Here is a 14021-nt window from a genome sequence, read left to right as displayed (position 1 = left end):
GTTGATGTATTGTATTTTTTCCTACTATGAAAGTCAATGGCTACCGTCGACTCAACTGTTTGATTACCAACATTCTTCAAAGTATCTTCTTTTGTGTTCAACAGAAGAAAGGAACGACTTGAGGGTGTGTAAATGATGACAAAATTAGCTTTTTTGTGTGTGAACACAAAAGTGTGCTACTTTAAGTGTGCTATTCCTAAATCAGCATTTTTTTTCTACTAGCCTACAATTGTTGCACACTACACTTCTAAAACTCATATGACGGCTCCCCCTGGCGGTGTGGAGGATGTTTTATTCAGAATCTAGTTAATGTGTTTCCAACATACAATTTAAATGAAACATGATTAAGAAATTTAGACATAGTTATTCTTACATTGTTGTGCTATATCGAGTATTATACTTTTTTTGCAGTACTGTTTTAAAGCCGTTAGGTGGTGGTGTCGATCAAATGTGGACAAGCATATTATAGGCTTGTGTGCTTCTTATTTTAAGAGAGCACATTTCTACAGTGTGTGTAGGTTCATGCCCTTTCCCCACACACTATAGTCTCAAATAACTTGGCAATATAGGGCTTGCCATGACAAAGCTTCTGCAAGTGATATTATAAAACGAATTATTTATAGTAAATAGGCGTTTAACACTTAAATAGCTGCATTGATCATTTTAAGACAGAAGCACTGAGCGCTATCATTGTCCTCCCCCTCCGTGTGTGTGTGTGTGTGTGTGTGTGTGTGTGTGTGTGTTTCTATCAGGGTGGATCAATGCAGGAGCTCACACACACACACACACACATACACACGCGCGCGCGCACGCACACACTCGTCCTGTCCGCGCATCCGCAGCGTCGCGCTCGCTCCGTCTCTCTCTCTCTGTATCGCCCGCGGCTGACGCGCTGACGCGGGCCGCTCCTGCTGGATATGTGCATGTTATAGTCGTAGGTTGAAGGCCAGGAGACATGCCGGTGTGAAGCGGGCTCAGATATCTTTTATCTTCCGCGGTATCTTCGCTAAGCGCCGGTGCGGTGCGCGCGGCCTGTAAACACAAGATGTCGACCAGAACGCCATTGCCCACCGTCAACGAGCGCGACGCCGAGAATGTAAGTCAATGATACAACATATCAGTCTGCATGAATATTCATGATTACAATGCATCTGTGCTCGGTTGCGTCCTTGTGTTTTAGCTGACGCTTACACAAGCGTTTAATGCTTTAATAAGCCGGATTGGTTGAATATATGCTCGTTTGCCTTCTGAAGGGTTTGATAGTCATATCTAGTGTTAATTTAAAGCCATTAATAGAGCTATATCTGCTTTATAGCTATACATAATGGTCAGGGACGTTCAGGTGTATATGATGCCTCCACGTCCTGTGTTAAACATTCAGCACAGTGATGATCCTCATCACATCACATGTTATCCCATCATCTGTCCCACCTCATGCTTCAACGTCCCGGCACCAATTTCAACACTGTTTACTACATTGTAATTAATATGTAATAAGCTTGGTGGGCCTACTTTACTGTTTACTTAATAAGGGTTTTCAGGATGAACAGTTATGCTTCATAGAGTTTAATGACAGCAAAAGGGATGTAGGAAAAAAAATACTGTTATTTTGCACAAGTGTTCTTCATTAAAAAAATTATAAAATAATGATAATATGCATTGTTTATTGTCCACTGACAAAGCTTTTGGTAGATTTACAGGCTGACACAAGGGTAGTGAACACAATTTTACCCGAAAATGACAATTTACTTGACTTTGTTTCTAGCGATTTGTATTTCAGCGTGAATTTGGACCAATGAGATTTAACCGTGGGGTGGGGCTTACACAACACAACTGTGCACAACTGGATAACAATCATGTGTAGTATGTACTATGTATTATAATAAGTAGGATGTATAGTATTAATAAAAGAGTAGGCAAAAGTACCCGGGTGATCTACTAGGTTACATCGTCCAAATTACATTCCTACTACACACATCCATACTAGAACAAACTTTTCTAATGGTCGTGAAGTTTTAAACAAATGTAGTACCTACTATACATATGCAACTCTTTTACATACTATGACATTTTTCGTACCATTATTCTCCAAAAGGACAGAATAATCACCATAAAAGTGTGCTATATTCCCAGTCTTCAGAAGCCATCCATTCCCCCACCAAATTTAATGAAGGTATTCCACTTTGGTCTGAGCTCTTAAATCTTTTTAATTGGCCTGGCAGAAATATTGCTCTCTCCCGAACTGAATGTGATTTGAGAACACGAGGAAACACAGTGTGGTTTTGGGATTTATTTTTGCATTTTTGATGCACAAAAGCTCTTCACTCCTTGATGAATGATCATTGGGGAAGGATCTTGATCAGGGAGTTATTGGAGAAAAGAGGCTGTGTAAAGTCTTATGTTCCCGTGGGCTTAAAGTCATCTCGGGTTATAGGCCTGCAGAGCTCAGATTATGTAAAGGATTCCTGCACTGGTATTGTTGAGATCCTGCAGTGATGCAAGACACTCAGTCAGTCTCAGGTCTGTGGCCTGTGGGAGAATCTCTATGTCTGGCTGATAATGGTCGCACAGGGGCTGTTGACTCGATCATGTAATTACAGGCTGTGATTAATGAAAAGCAGAGGAACGCTCCGAGGTCGTCTGGGTTTGTCTTTAATGCTGAATCAGTGATCGCTGGCATCACCTCTGGACATCACCCTGTTATTGCATTTCAAGTTTCTATTTAAATGCCATTTACAGATCATGTGTGAACAGGCCCTTTCCAATAATACCGGTAAATCAGTTCTGGGAATTTTAAGGCATGAGAAGTTGTAACATTACTGGTATGAACAATGCATCGCAGTTCTGAGAAAAAATAAGTTTCTAGTAGTTACCTCAAACTATCAAATATCTTCTTTGTGTTCTGTAGAAGATGAAAAGTCGTACAGGTTTGTGATGGCGTGAGGGCGAGTAAATGATGACTAACCCTTGCAGTGCATTATGGGTGTTGCAGACACCTCATTTTGAATGCAGTGAGATCATGATATAAATTCTGATGTGGGATTACAAACCGTAAGAAGAAGAGTTTGAGTTGGTCATCAGATAGGCTATTGATTCCTGGTTTGCATGCGCTGTTGTCTGTTCTCACTGGGCCTGAAGTTGCAGATGGGCTGATGTGTGTGTAACAGGAATGAGTGTGTCGGGCTGTTGTCTGTTCTCACTGGGCCTGAAGTTGCAGACGGGCTGATGTGTGTGTAACAGGAATGAGTGTGTCGGGCTGATGTGTGTGTAACAGGAATGAGTATGACGGGCTGATGTGTGTGTAACAGGAATGAGTGTGTCGGGCTGATGTGTGTGTAACAGGAATGAGTGTGACGGGCTTATGTGTGTGTAACAGTAATGAGTGTGTCGGGCTGATGTGTGTGTAACAGTAATGAGTGTGTCGGGCTGATGTGTGTGTAACAGGAATGAGTGTGACGGGCTTATGTGTGTGTAACAGTAATGAGTGTGTCGGGCTGTTGTCTGTTCTCACGGAGCCTGAAGTTGCAGACGGGCTGATGTGTGTGTAACAGGAATGAGTGTGTCGGGCTAATGTGTGTGTAACAGGAATGAGTGTGTCGGGCTGATGTGTGTGTAACAGGAATGAGTGTGACGGGCTTATGTGTGTGTAACAGGAATGAGTGTGTCGGGCTGATGTGTGTGTAACAGGAATGAGTGTGATAGGCTGATGTGTGTGTAACAGGAATGAGTGTGACGGGCTGATGTGTGTGTAACAGGAATGAGTGTGTCGGGCTGATGTGTGTGTAACAGGAATGCGTGTGACGGGCTGATGTGTGTGTAACAGGAATGCGTATGACGGGCTGATGTGTATGTAACAGGAATGAGTGTGTCGGGCTGATGTGTGTGTAACAGGAATGAGTGTGTCGGGCTGATGTGTGTGTAACAGGAATGCGTGTGACGGGCTGATGTGTGTGTAACAGGAATGAGTGTGTCGGGCTGATGTGTATGTAACAGGAATGAGTGTGTCGGGCTGATGTGTGTGTAACAGGAATGAGTGTGACGGGCTGATGTGTGTGTAACAGGAATGAGTGTGACGGGCTGATGTGTGTGTAACAAGAATGAGTGTGTCGGGCTGATGTGTGTGTAACAGGAATGAGTGTGTCGGGCTGATGTGTGTGTAACAGGAATGAGTGTGACGGGCTGATGTGTGTGTAACAGGAATGAGTATGACGGGCTGATGTGTGTGTAACAGGAATGAGTGTGTCAGGCTGATGTGTGTGTAACAGGAATGAGTGTGTCGGGCTGATGTGTGTGTAACAGGAATGAGTGTGACGGGCTGATGTGTGTGTAACAGGAATGAGTGTGACGGGCTGATGTTTGTGTAACAGGAATGAGTATGACGGGCTGATGTGTGTGTAACAGGAATGAGTGTGTCGGGCTTATGTGTGTGTAACAGGAATGAGTGTGTCGGGCTGATGTGTGTGTAACAGGAATGAGTGTGTCGGGCTGATGTGTGTGTAACAGGAATGAGTGTGTCATAAAGCGCTGTCCTGGCAGAGGTCAAAGGGGGTTTGGATATCAGTGCACTTCTCTCTGTTATAATCAATGCTGCTGTCCAACTATAACACACTCTCTCGAATCCTTGCTGTGTGTGTAAATCTGGAGAATGAACAGCAGCACTGGGAGTGCAGTGGGTGAAAACATGAGTTGAAGAGAAGGACTGTCTACAACCGTGTTTTTTTGGTAATTGACTAGTCTAACTATTGCTTGAACAATTACTTGACTATTTGGCCGATTAATGCAACAATTCAAAATCAACTTTTCAGATTTTGCCTTGAGTTCTTGCTTTGCTGGGGACATTTAATATTCAACAATATTATTGATCTTCCTGCACTGACAGCATTATATGAGAACTGAACTGGGGTGTGTTTCCCGTACACCGCTGTTACTCGCTGTAACTCGCTTCTTCACTACCGTAGTACGACGCATCGCTGGAGAAATCAACTAGCTCGTCACGACTGTTTCCCGAAACCATGTTGTCGCAAATTGGTCGTTCAACCACGTTGGTTAATGATGTCACACAGGTGTTGGAGTAATAACTACTTTTAATTAATCTGTTTGAGATCGAATTAACGCTAGATGTTTTGCTATAAATTACAGACATGGCATCTGACGACTAATTCTCATTTTTCTCAGATATTTTGCTTTATTTCCAGATTCAATCATAGACTCGTTCTTATAGAGCACGTTCGCACATGCGCACTCTTCAAAAACAACGATTTAAATCTCTTGACAAACTAAAATATGTAAATTACATTTGTATGTATTATAAATAAAAGATATAGTAGATTATTGATATGCTCTACTGGGTGGTTGCCCTGCATGCTTAATAAACAAACTACAGCTGGTCCAAAACGCAGCAGCTCGAGTTCTTACCAGAACCAGGAAGTATGACCATATTAGCCCGGTTCTGTCAACACTGCATTGGCTCCCTATTAAACATCGCATAAATTTAAAAAAAAAAATATTTTAAATTTTACATTTTTGATTACTTACAAGTACTTGAGCGAGCTCTTAACGCATTATAGTCCTATACGTATATTGCGATCTCAAAATTCCGGCCAGTTGATAATACCTAGAATATCAAAATCGACTGCTGGCGGTAGATCCTTTTCCTATTTAGCACCAAAACTTTGGAACAGTCTTCCTAACATTGTCTGGGAAGCAGAAACACTCTGTCAGTTCAAAGCTAGACTAAAAACACCTCTCTTTGACCTAGCATACACATAACAGATTATAGACTTTTATAATTCAATGTTAGGCTGCGTAGATTAGGTCAGCCGGAACCGGGAACACTTCCCATAAATCCTGATGTACTCGTTATATCATAAGAAGAATGGCATCTACGCTAATTTTAGTGTTTTTGTTTATCCCGAAGTTTTCCCCGCAGCCTCCCGGATCCAGGCCGTATCCAGATCTGATGAAGGACATTCGCCTGGACCCGATGACATAGCGGGGTGCTAAAGTGCCAACTAGTTTCTCCTTATGGATGATCCCTTTACCACTCCAGATAAAGCGTTGTCGGGATAATTCGGTTCGCGTATCTACCCCGAAGTGATAAAATTCTGTATCAAAATGTTAAGGTCAGACAAGTAGTTTTTTAAGGCTTGGTTTGTAGGGAATTCCAAACCTGCGCACATATATTCAAACGCGCATACCAATAGACTGAACTCGTAATACGCATGTGCACGCCATCAGTGTTCTCATCTTATTCAAGAACCGCTATAAAGCCAAAACAATCTTTGTTACTTTAAACTATCCTTGTATCTCTGTAAAGCCGCTTTGGAACAATCTACATTGTTAAAAGCGCTACAGTATATAAATGAAGATGACTTGACTTGACTCATATTATTTGATTACTTTCAGATTACTTTTACCTCATTTATCCAAATTTTTACCTCATAACTTATTTATCAAATTGATTTGAATAGGATAATGTTTTACCATATTGATAAATACAAAGAAAAATTATTATTAAAAATTAAACATCAACCAAAAATGAAGGACACCCACATCTGTGTCCGATATCAATAGGACCATGTGGATTAGATACTGGACTGCTTTGCACACCCCCTTTTATGAAGTATGGACACAGTGAATTTGATGAAAAGCAACGTTTGTTGACATTAGTTGGTCTGATACCTTTAGGTTGTGTATTTTCAACACACTTGGGAAAGATAATAGTTCTGTAAATTGTGCAAGTGATCTCTGTATTGACTTTCATTGTTTGCTTAAGAACAAATCAGAAGCCAGTAGTGTGACCTTTGCTATCCCTATATCTGAACTCACACTACTAGACTGATGAGACAGTGGGGACGGGACCAGAAACACGCTCTACGCAAGTCCCTGCTGACCTCACTGAAGCATTCTTGTGTTATTTTGATGGTTACAAACCTCAGTGCTCAGGTGAAGGAGTATTAGCTTCTGTGGCATGGGGATGAGTTTAGAGATGAGAAGGCATTAGCATGTTGTGCTTTAACTTGCAGTAGTGATGGACCCGAGTACTCAAAAGTGACAGATGCGTGACCTTTTACTGAATTTGAAATTCAGAAGAAACGATACAAAGAGGTGTCCCACGTGAGGCTTTTGATTTGTTTTTGTAGGACTGTGACTAACTGTTATTTTGAATGATTATATTTTGATGTGATTTTCACAAAAATTTAATGGCCCCCAGAATATTTTGTTATATGAAAATCTCAATATATGAAATGTGGGAATTAGGTAAGTAAAAATCCAAATTTCAAACAAAAAGCTGAGAAAATTTAGTTTTTTGTCAAAGTCTACTTCCGGATCGGATTCGGAACAATGATCAAAATACAACGCCTCCAAAGCTACAGAGTCGTTTCCTCTTCCTGCGCTCGCAGGTTTTGATTATTTTATATTAGGGCTGCACGATTAATCACAATTAACATTATTGCGATTATGAAATCGCAAAGGCTGCGATTATTTTTTATGCGCAGCTTGTCAGTGAAGTACGGCTCTGTAAACGCTGCTCTGTCTGAAGCCACTGCGAGTTTGAGTAACTTATAATGTGCATTTGAAAAAGCAACACGCGTCAAACATGTAGCGCTGTTGTGCTTCGGGCGACCCGAGTTCGAGTCCCGGCTTGTGGACCTTTCCCGATCCCGCCCCCCCTCTCTTTCTCCCACCTCACTTCCTGTCGGGCTACTGTCCTATCCTAATAAAAGGCAAAAATGGCAAAAATAAATCTTAAAAACAAAACAAAAAAACATTGAATAAAGCATTTCAATCTTCTGTTTATTCAGCTTCAGACAGTATGGCGTGCGCTATCATACTTCTGTGGGGCGTAATAGCGCCACCTACTGAATTGCAGTGAAAACATGGGTAGCCTGAAAATTTCGTCAATGGTGGGGAAAGAGTTTGTGGATTAATCGCTTGATTATTCCTCAATTAATCGGATAAAAAGCCTGAGTTTATTTGGGAAAATGGGAAAAAACCCATTCCACACTCTGCCCAACACTTCAGTGAAGTCCGTGAAGTTTAACGGAGAATCGCTTGCTGTCAGGAGGACGACCCTCTGTCCAAAATGGAAATACTCACATGAATTTGTGACATTTACAGATAAGGATATAACTGAAAAATATACGTTATGCGCTGGGAAAACATTCTCCAACGCATTAGACTGCACACATCATGTTTAGGACAACTTGGGTCATGAACATTAATTGCGGAAGCTTAATCTGTGTCCTCCACTCCACCTTATAGTACCACTACCAGGACTTTCTTACTGTAAAATAAAGTGAACCCAATAATAATACATTTTAATGACTAGTTGTAGGAGCCCTATGTTTGACTAACTTGTTTAGCTTCTGAAGTCCAAAGTATACTTTGTTTTTTACGCGTACGCTAGCAATTATACACATAGCCCTTCAAAGTATACTCCATACGACATGTACGCAAACACCTGATCGACGCATATGCATTACGCCAAAGCACTTACAGTACTTTCATATAAAGTTGTACAAATGCTGGTACTTTCTATAACCTCTTACAAAAATTTGCATCAAGTGGACTTGACTGTTGTCAGAAAAGACAAGAGTGACCATAGAAAAATGCCGCTATAGCTCCCCTTGTGGTCACACGGAGAATGCAATGCATAATGTGTTGCATTTCAGAATGCGATTATGCATGAAATCAGGTTTGCATAGGTCAAGTCAAGTCAAGTCAAGTTTATTTATATAGCGCTTTTCACAATACAGATTGTATCAAAGCAGCTTCACAGTATTAAATTAAAATAATACAACAAGGTTTGTTTCTAGTGAGATTTATTGATTGATAAAATTAAATTAAATATTCCCAAAATATCCCCAACTGAGCAAGCCAAAGGCAACAGTGGCAAGGAACCGAAAAAACTCCATCAAGTGACCTAATGGTGAGCTGAAACTCCATCAGGTGACCTAATGGAGAAAAAAAAAAACCTTGGGAGAACCCAGGCTCAGTCGGGGGCCAGTTCTCCTCTGGCGTTTATGAACTAGAGACCGGATTTAACTGTAAGATTAAGAATATTATATGAATGCCTGGCTGAAGAGATGCGTCTTTAATCTAGTTTTAAACTGGGAGAGCGAGTCTGAGCAACGAACAGTATCAGGAAGACTATTCCAGAGTTTTGGTGCTAAATGTGAAAATGCTCTCCCTCCTTTGGTGGATCTGGATATCCTAGGTATGACCAAAAGCCTCGAATTTAGTGATCTTAAAGAGTGCGATGGATTATAGGGCGATAGAAGATCCGTTAAATAGACTGGAGCTAAGCCGTTTAGGGCTTTATAAGTCAGTAGCAATACCTTGTAATTAATACGGGACTTTATAGGTAACCAATGCAGTGATGATAAAATCGGTGTTATATGATCATATTTTCTTGATCTAGTTAGAACTCTAGCGGCGGCATTTTGGACTAACTGTATCTTGTTTATTGAGGATGCAGGACAACCAGCTAATAAAGCATTACAGTAATCTAGTCTCGAGGTCATGAATGCATGAACTAACTTTTCTGCATCAGAGACAGATAGCATGTAACGTAGCTTAGCAATGTTTCTAAGGTGGAAAAAGGCTGTTTTTGTAACATATGAAATATGATTTTCAAAAGACAGGTTGCAGTCTAGTATAACACCCAGGTCTTTTACTGTAGAGGATGAAGTAACAGGACATCCTACTATGTTAAAGTTGTATTGTGAGAGGTTTTGTAGGTGGTTTTTTGAACCGATGATTAGTACCTCTTGTCTTGTCTGGATTTAATAAAAGAAAATTACGCGTCATCCAATTTTTTATATTTTTAACACACACTGTCAATTTGGATAATTTAGCGTTTTCATCCGGCCGTGATGAAATATATATTTGAGTGTCATCGGCATAACAATGGAAACTAATTCCATGTTTCCTTATAATATTTCCAAGTGGCAGCATATATATTGAGAATAATAGAGGGCCCAACACAGATCCCTGCGGCACTCCATAGTTTACTGGAGTTATGATCGATTTTTCTCCATTTAAATACACAAAATGGTACCAAAATGGTAACAAAATACACAAAATAGGTAGAAGTGTTTTACATTTGCGTACTTGCGTATAGTATGTTTCGTCTTTAGACGGTAGAGTATGGAAGTGAAAGTGAGGCAGAGATTGAACAGAGCCATCATCATCATCAAAGCTAATGCGAGTCAGATGGCTTTGGAGAGCGCTTGCATTGGAAGGCTTTCTCTTTTACAACAGTTGCGTAAGAGAGGGAAGGCTGCGAGAGAAGGGAGTGCTTTTAAAGAAACGAGCGTGTGTGTGTGTGTGTGTGGAGAAGAGGGGGGATGTGCAAACGGAGGTTGTACCTTGTGGGAATGTTGTGTCCAGGCAGTGTGTTCATTGTCATGCTAAACCAGGAATGCCGATGCTGTGTCATGAAAGCCTTCAGTTTCATTTCTTCTCTCTTTTCTTCAGGATATTTTGTTTTTTAAACATCTGTGACTCCTGATCAAACTTAAGCGCTCTTCCAAAACCAAGTGAGCTGCCTGGCTGCCTTCTGAGGGCCCTTCCTTACGCAGTGTGCGTTCTCAGTGCAGCAGAATCAAACCGAAGGCAGATGCGTTTTACACACGAGAGTCAAAGATGTCCGTCTGGAATCTGGCATATCGACGGAAAATTAAAAAAGATGGCAGAACTCTAACTGAAATGTAACTGACTTTACTGATGGATGGTTTCTCAAACCGAGCTTAGAACGGACAAGCAAACAAATATTGGGTAAAATATATACATAGAAATTTAATTGGAGCTATTTATATCAATGTTTATATTTCTAATCCACATTTGGGTCTTTGATGAACAAAAGTGTCCAGGATAAAGAAAAGGAAAATTCTAGTTTAGAAAATCTGTGTTGATGGTTCAGGAAGAGTTGGAGTTTAGTCTAGCTATCGAGGCAAACTAATAGCATACTGTATTTTCCTGACACCTTGAATGCACGTGAGTGTACATCTTCATTTCAGAAAGTTGTTGTGGAGTCACACTACATGACATTTAACAATCTAAACATTGCCTTGTGATGGAAAGGTCAAAATTATCTGCTATTTTAGGAGAGCTCGACACACAGTCATGAGGGTCTGCAGGGGTCATCTCTATGATATCATTTCCTGTTTTAACTCTTTTTTTTTTTTTTTTTGAAGTTGATTGCACCACATGATTTGAATTTGGACAAGTAAATATTTAAATATTAATAAGCAGTTTTATTAAAGTTTTATTGAATTTCTTTTCTAATTAAATTAGAATAATTTCTTCATTATGATCTCAGTAAAATATGATTTTGGACATAGTTCTGCAGTCCGGTTTCAGGTCAACTAAGGTCATGGTGAAGCAACATTTTTAAGAGAATCTGAGAACTGTCGACAGTATATAATATAACCTTGCGAAAAAGAAGTGTAATTAATTGTGTTGAATATGTACTTGTAGTGTGCTTAAAATCTATTTGTAATACTTGAGTAAGCCACTCATTTTGGTACTTGTGACTCACAAGCTGTTTGAGAGGCGCTTTTGATGTGAGAGCGAAAGCTGCGGGAATTAGTAAAATTATACGCAACACAAGCACTATTTAACCGGAGCGAATGAGGATAGTATTCTAGTGTGCATATACTAATTCAAGAGCAGTATTTACAGAACGGTTGAGTTGGGCCTGTATATAAGCCTCCTGAAAGTGCAAAATCTGCTCCTGGGCAGCGTTCAGTATCATGTGTTTGGATCATTCGATACCTCGCTGACTCAACAGTTACACTGAATGCTGATTGTCAAGGCCTGCATTGGGCTTTCTGCCATTGGGCTCAAAACGCAAGATAATGTGGATGCTAGTTTCGTTTCTTGAGGCTTGAGGAGTGACTTATTCCACAAACCTCATGGTCTGAATAGTGCTGGTGTAAAAATAAGGGTTAGGAGTCAGATTTGGCTGCAGTGTTGAAGTGTGCTCAGGACGAGCAGAGGGAGACGCCAGATTTGAAGTGTTAAAGACACTTTTTTCATGTTGAGTTTGCTCAGGGAGACGCCAGATCTCTGCTGACTGAAAGCTGTCATTGCCGTTATTTTGGGCGGCCAGATTCCTCCCTGGCTTTAGGTTGTGTTTTATCAAAGCTCTTCATGCGTGTTTTAATGTCTTCCTTTTGAGAATAAATGGTTGCGTTTTGCAATGCTGAACTCTGCTTGCATTGATGTTAAAGATGGCTTTTCATCCGAGACATCACGAAGACCTGCCAGTTTCCTTGTTCAACTGCTAAAATAGAAAATAAACCAAATTTTATACTATTACATCCATAAAAGAAAGTGTCTTTACACCCAGGAATGTTTTGTGGTGCAACCAACATGCAGAGAAAAACATAAAACAGGAAATGATATCATAGAGAGGACCCAGGAGACCCTCATGATAGTGTGTCAAGATCAAAACACATCTTAGATAATTTGAGGTTTTTATGACAAGGAAAGGCTGTACAATGTCATGTGGTGCGACTCTTCGAAAGCTTAATATTTATGAATTAGAAAAAACACTTTCTGACTTGAAAAATATGCTTAGAAACCTTTATAAAAGTAATGATTAGGATGGGTACTCTAATGTGTATTCAAGATTTAAGGAAAATATGATTTGCTTTTGCTGCGGCAAATAAAATTACATCACTGAATAAGAGACAAACATTTCCAGTTGTCTTTGATGAGGACATTAGGGTTGCAAAGGAATTGAAAATTGGTAAATTTCCAGAAACCTTCCGAAAGTTTCCAAAAAATCCTGGAAAGTTTCCAAAAATTCGGGAAAGTTTCTTGAAACTTTGCAACCCTACTTTAAATTATATTGAAACTTCTCTTGAAAATGACATAAAAGTTACCTCGGTTATATGGTTTCAAATGTTATTTATGAAACCCACGTGAATACAAAGAGTACATTTTTAGGAACTTGACACTAGTAGATATTTCTATTTTTTTACTAATTTTAAAAAAAAAGTTATACTGTATCGACAGCTTTTGTGTAATAATATCATACCAAAAATAAAATTATTTTGACTTTGTGCATGTTCATCTGCCTAGAAAAAAAGTCCCCGCTAAAAGATGATTTGGACAGTTGTACAGCTCAAACAATAAATGCTTTTTGCTGAATAAATGAGTCAAATTTAATGAAATATTCTATGCTTCACATTTACGCTTTTAAACCATCCCATAGACCATCATTACTGTAAACTGGGATGAGTGGAAACTAACATCATGCCACAAATGCTGTTAATAAAGCTTGAATAGTGTTGAACACTTGACATTCATGCCCTTAAACTGCCCTTCATTGTGAGGCGGTGAAGACGGCGTATATTGACCAGGGTAAATGGAGGAGATGTTTATTGGGTTTCCTTAAAGTCACTGTGTGGAACAATAGAGGAGACAGTGAAAGTAAGACCACGAGGGAAGGACTTTTCTCTGGCGTTAGAGTTTTATTGTGTTATAAGACACAGGTCATCCTCAGTTCACCAAAGTCACAGGATGTTACTGTACTAGTGACTCAGCAAATATTCCCAACAGACTCTTCCAGTCACTGATTTCTGGACACTCTTCAGTTCAGTCAGTTTGTCTTGAAAGTCCTAACATTGTGTTCCTTGTCAGGGTAACACTTTGTGTTAGGGATGGGTTCGTAAAATTCCCCTTACCTGTTTTGTAAATGCGTGTTGTAGATCTTTTTGTAAATGATTCATCCATATTTTTGACCTTGCAGTGTTTTATCTAAACATCATGGAAGTAATCGAACTGGACCGTCCAGTGAAAACAACAGACTTCTTTAAGGTCACGCATTGCAGGACTTCTCCAATCTTTTAGCGTGTTTAAACCAAGCGGCAACCTTCCCGTCTCTCTCTTGAATCCAACACTGAAGTGACTTAACCTGCAGTTCATCGACTGGCCACTAGAGACCGGCTGCAAAAGAGAGTCAATCCCATAGACTCCCATGTTAAAATGCCCAACTTTACAGCAGA

General features: G+C 40.0%; 1 protein-coding gene across 2 annotated transcripts in view; it reads left to right on the top strand.

Moving 5' to 3' along the window:
- The first annotated feature begins 756 nt into the window (after positions 1-756).
- mark1 (MAP/microtubule affinity-regulating kinase 1) overlaps positions 757-14021 on the top strand; it is a 59561-nt gene continuing 46296 nt past the window's right edge. Inside the window, exon 1 of one of the 2 annotated variants that reach the window (XM_079889666.1) lies at positions 757-1096. In XM_079889666.1, the coding sequence (XP_079745792.1) occupies positions 1046-1096 (51 nt within the window). In that variant the 5' untranslated portion in view covers positions 757-1045. The remainder of the gene's footprint in view (positions 1097-14021) is intronic. The other variant, XM_079889667.1, reaches the window with a different exon arrangement.

Source organism: Squalius cephalus (assembly GCF_949319135.1).
Source record: "Squalius cephalus genome assembly, chromosome: 13".
In the NCBI taxonomy this organism is placed as follows: Eukaryota; Metazoa; Chordata; class Actinopteri; order Cypriniformes; family Leuciscidae; genus Squalius; species Squalius cephalus.
Note: the sequence above shows the minus strand (reverse complement) of the source record. Positions and strands in the feature narration are given on the sequence as shown.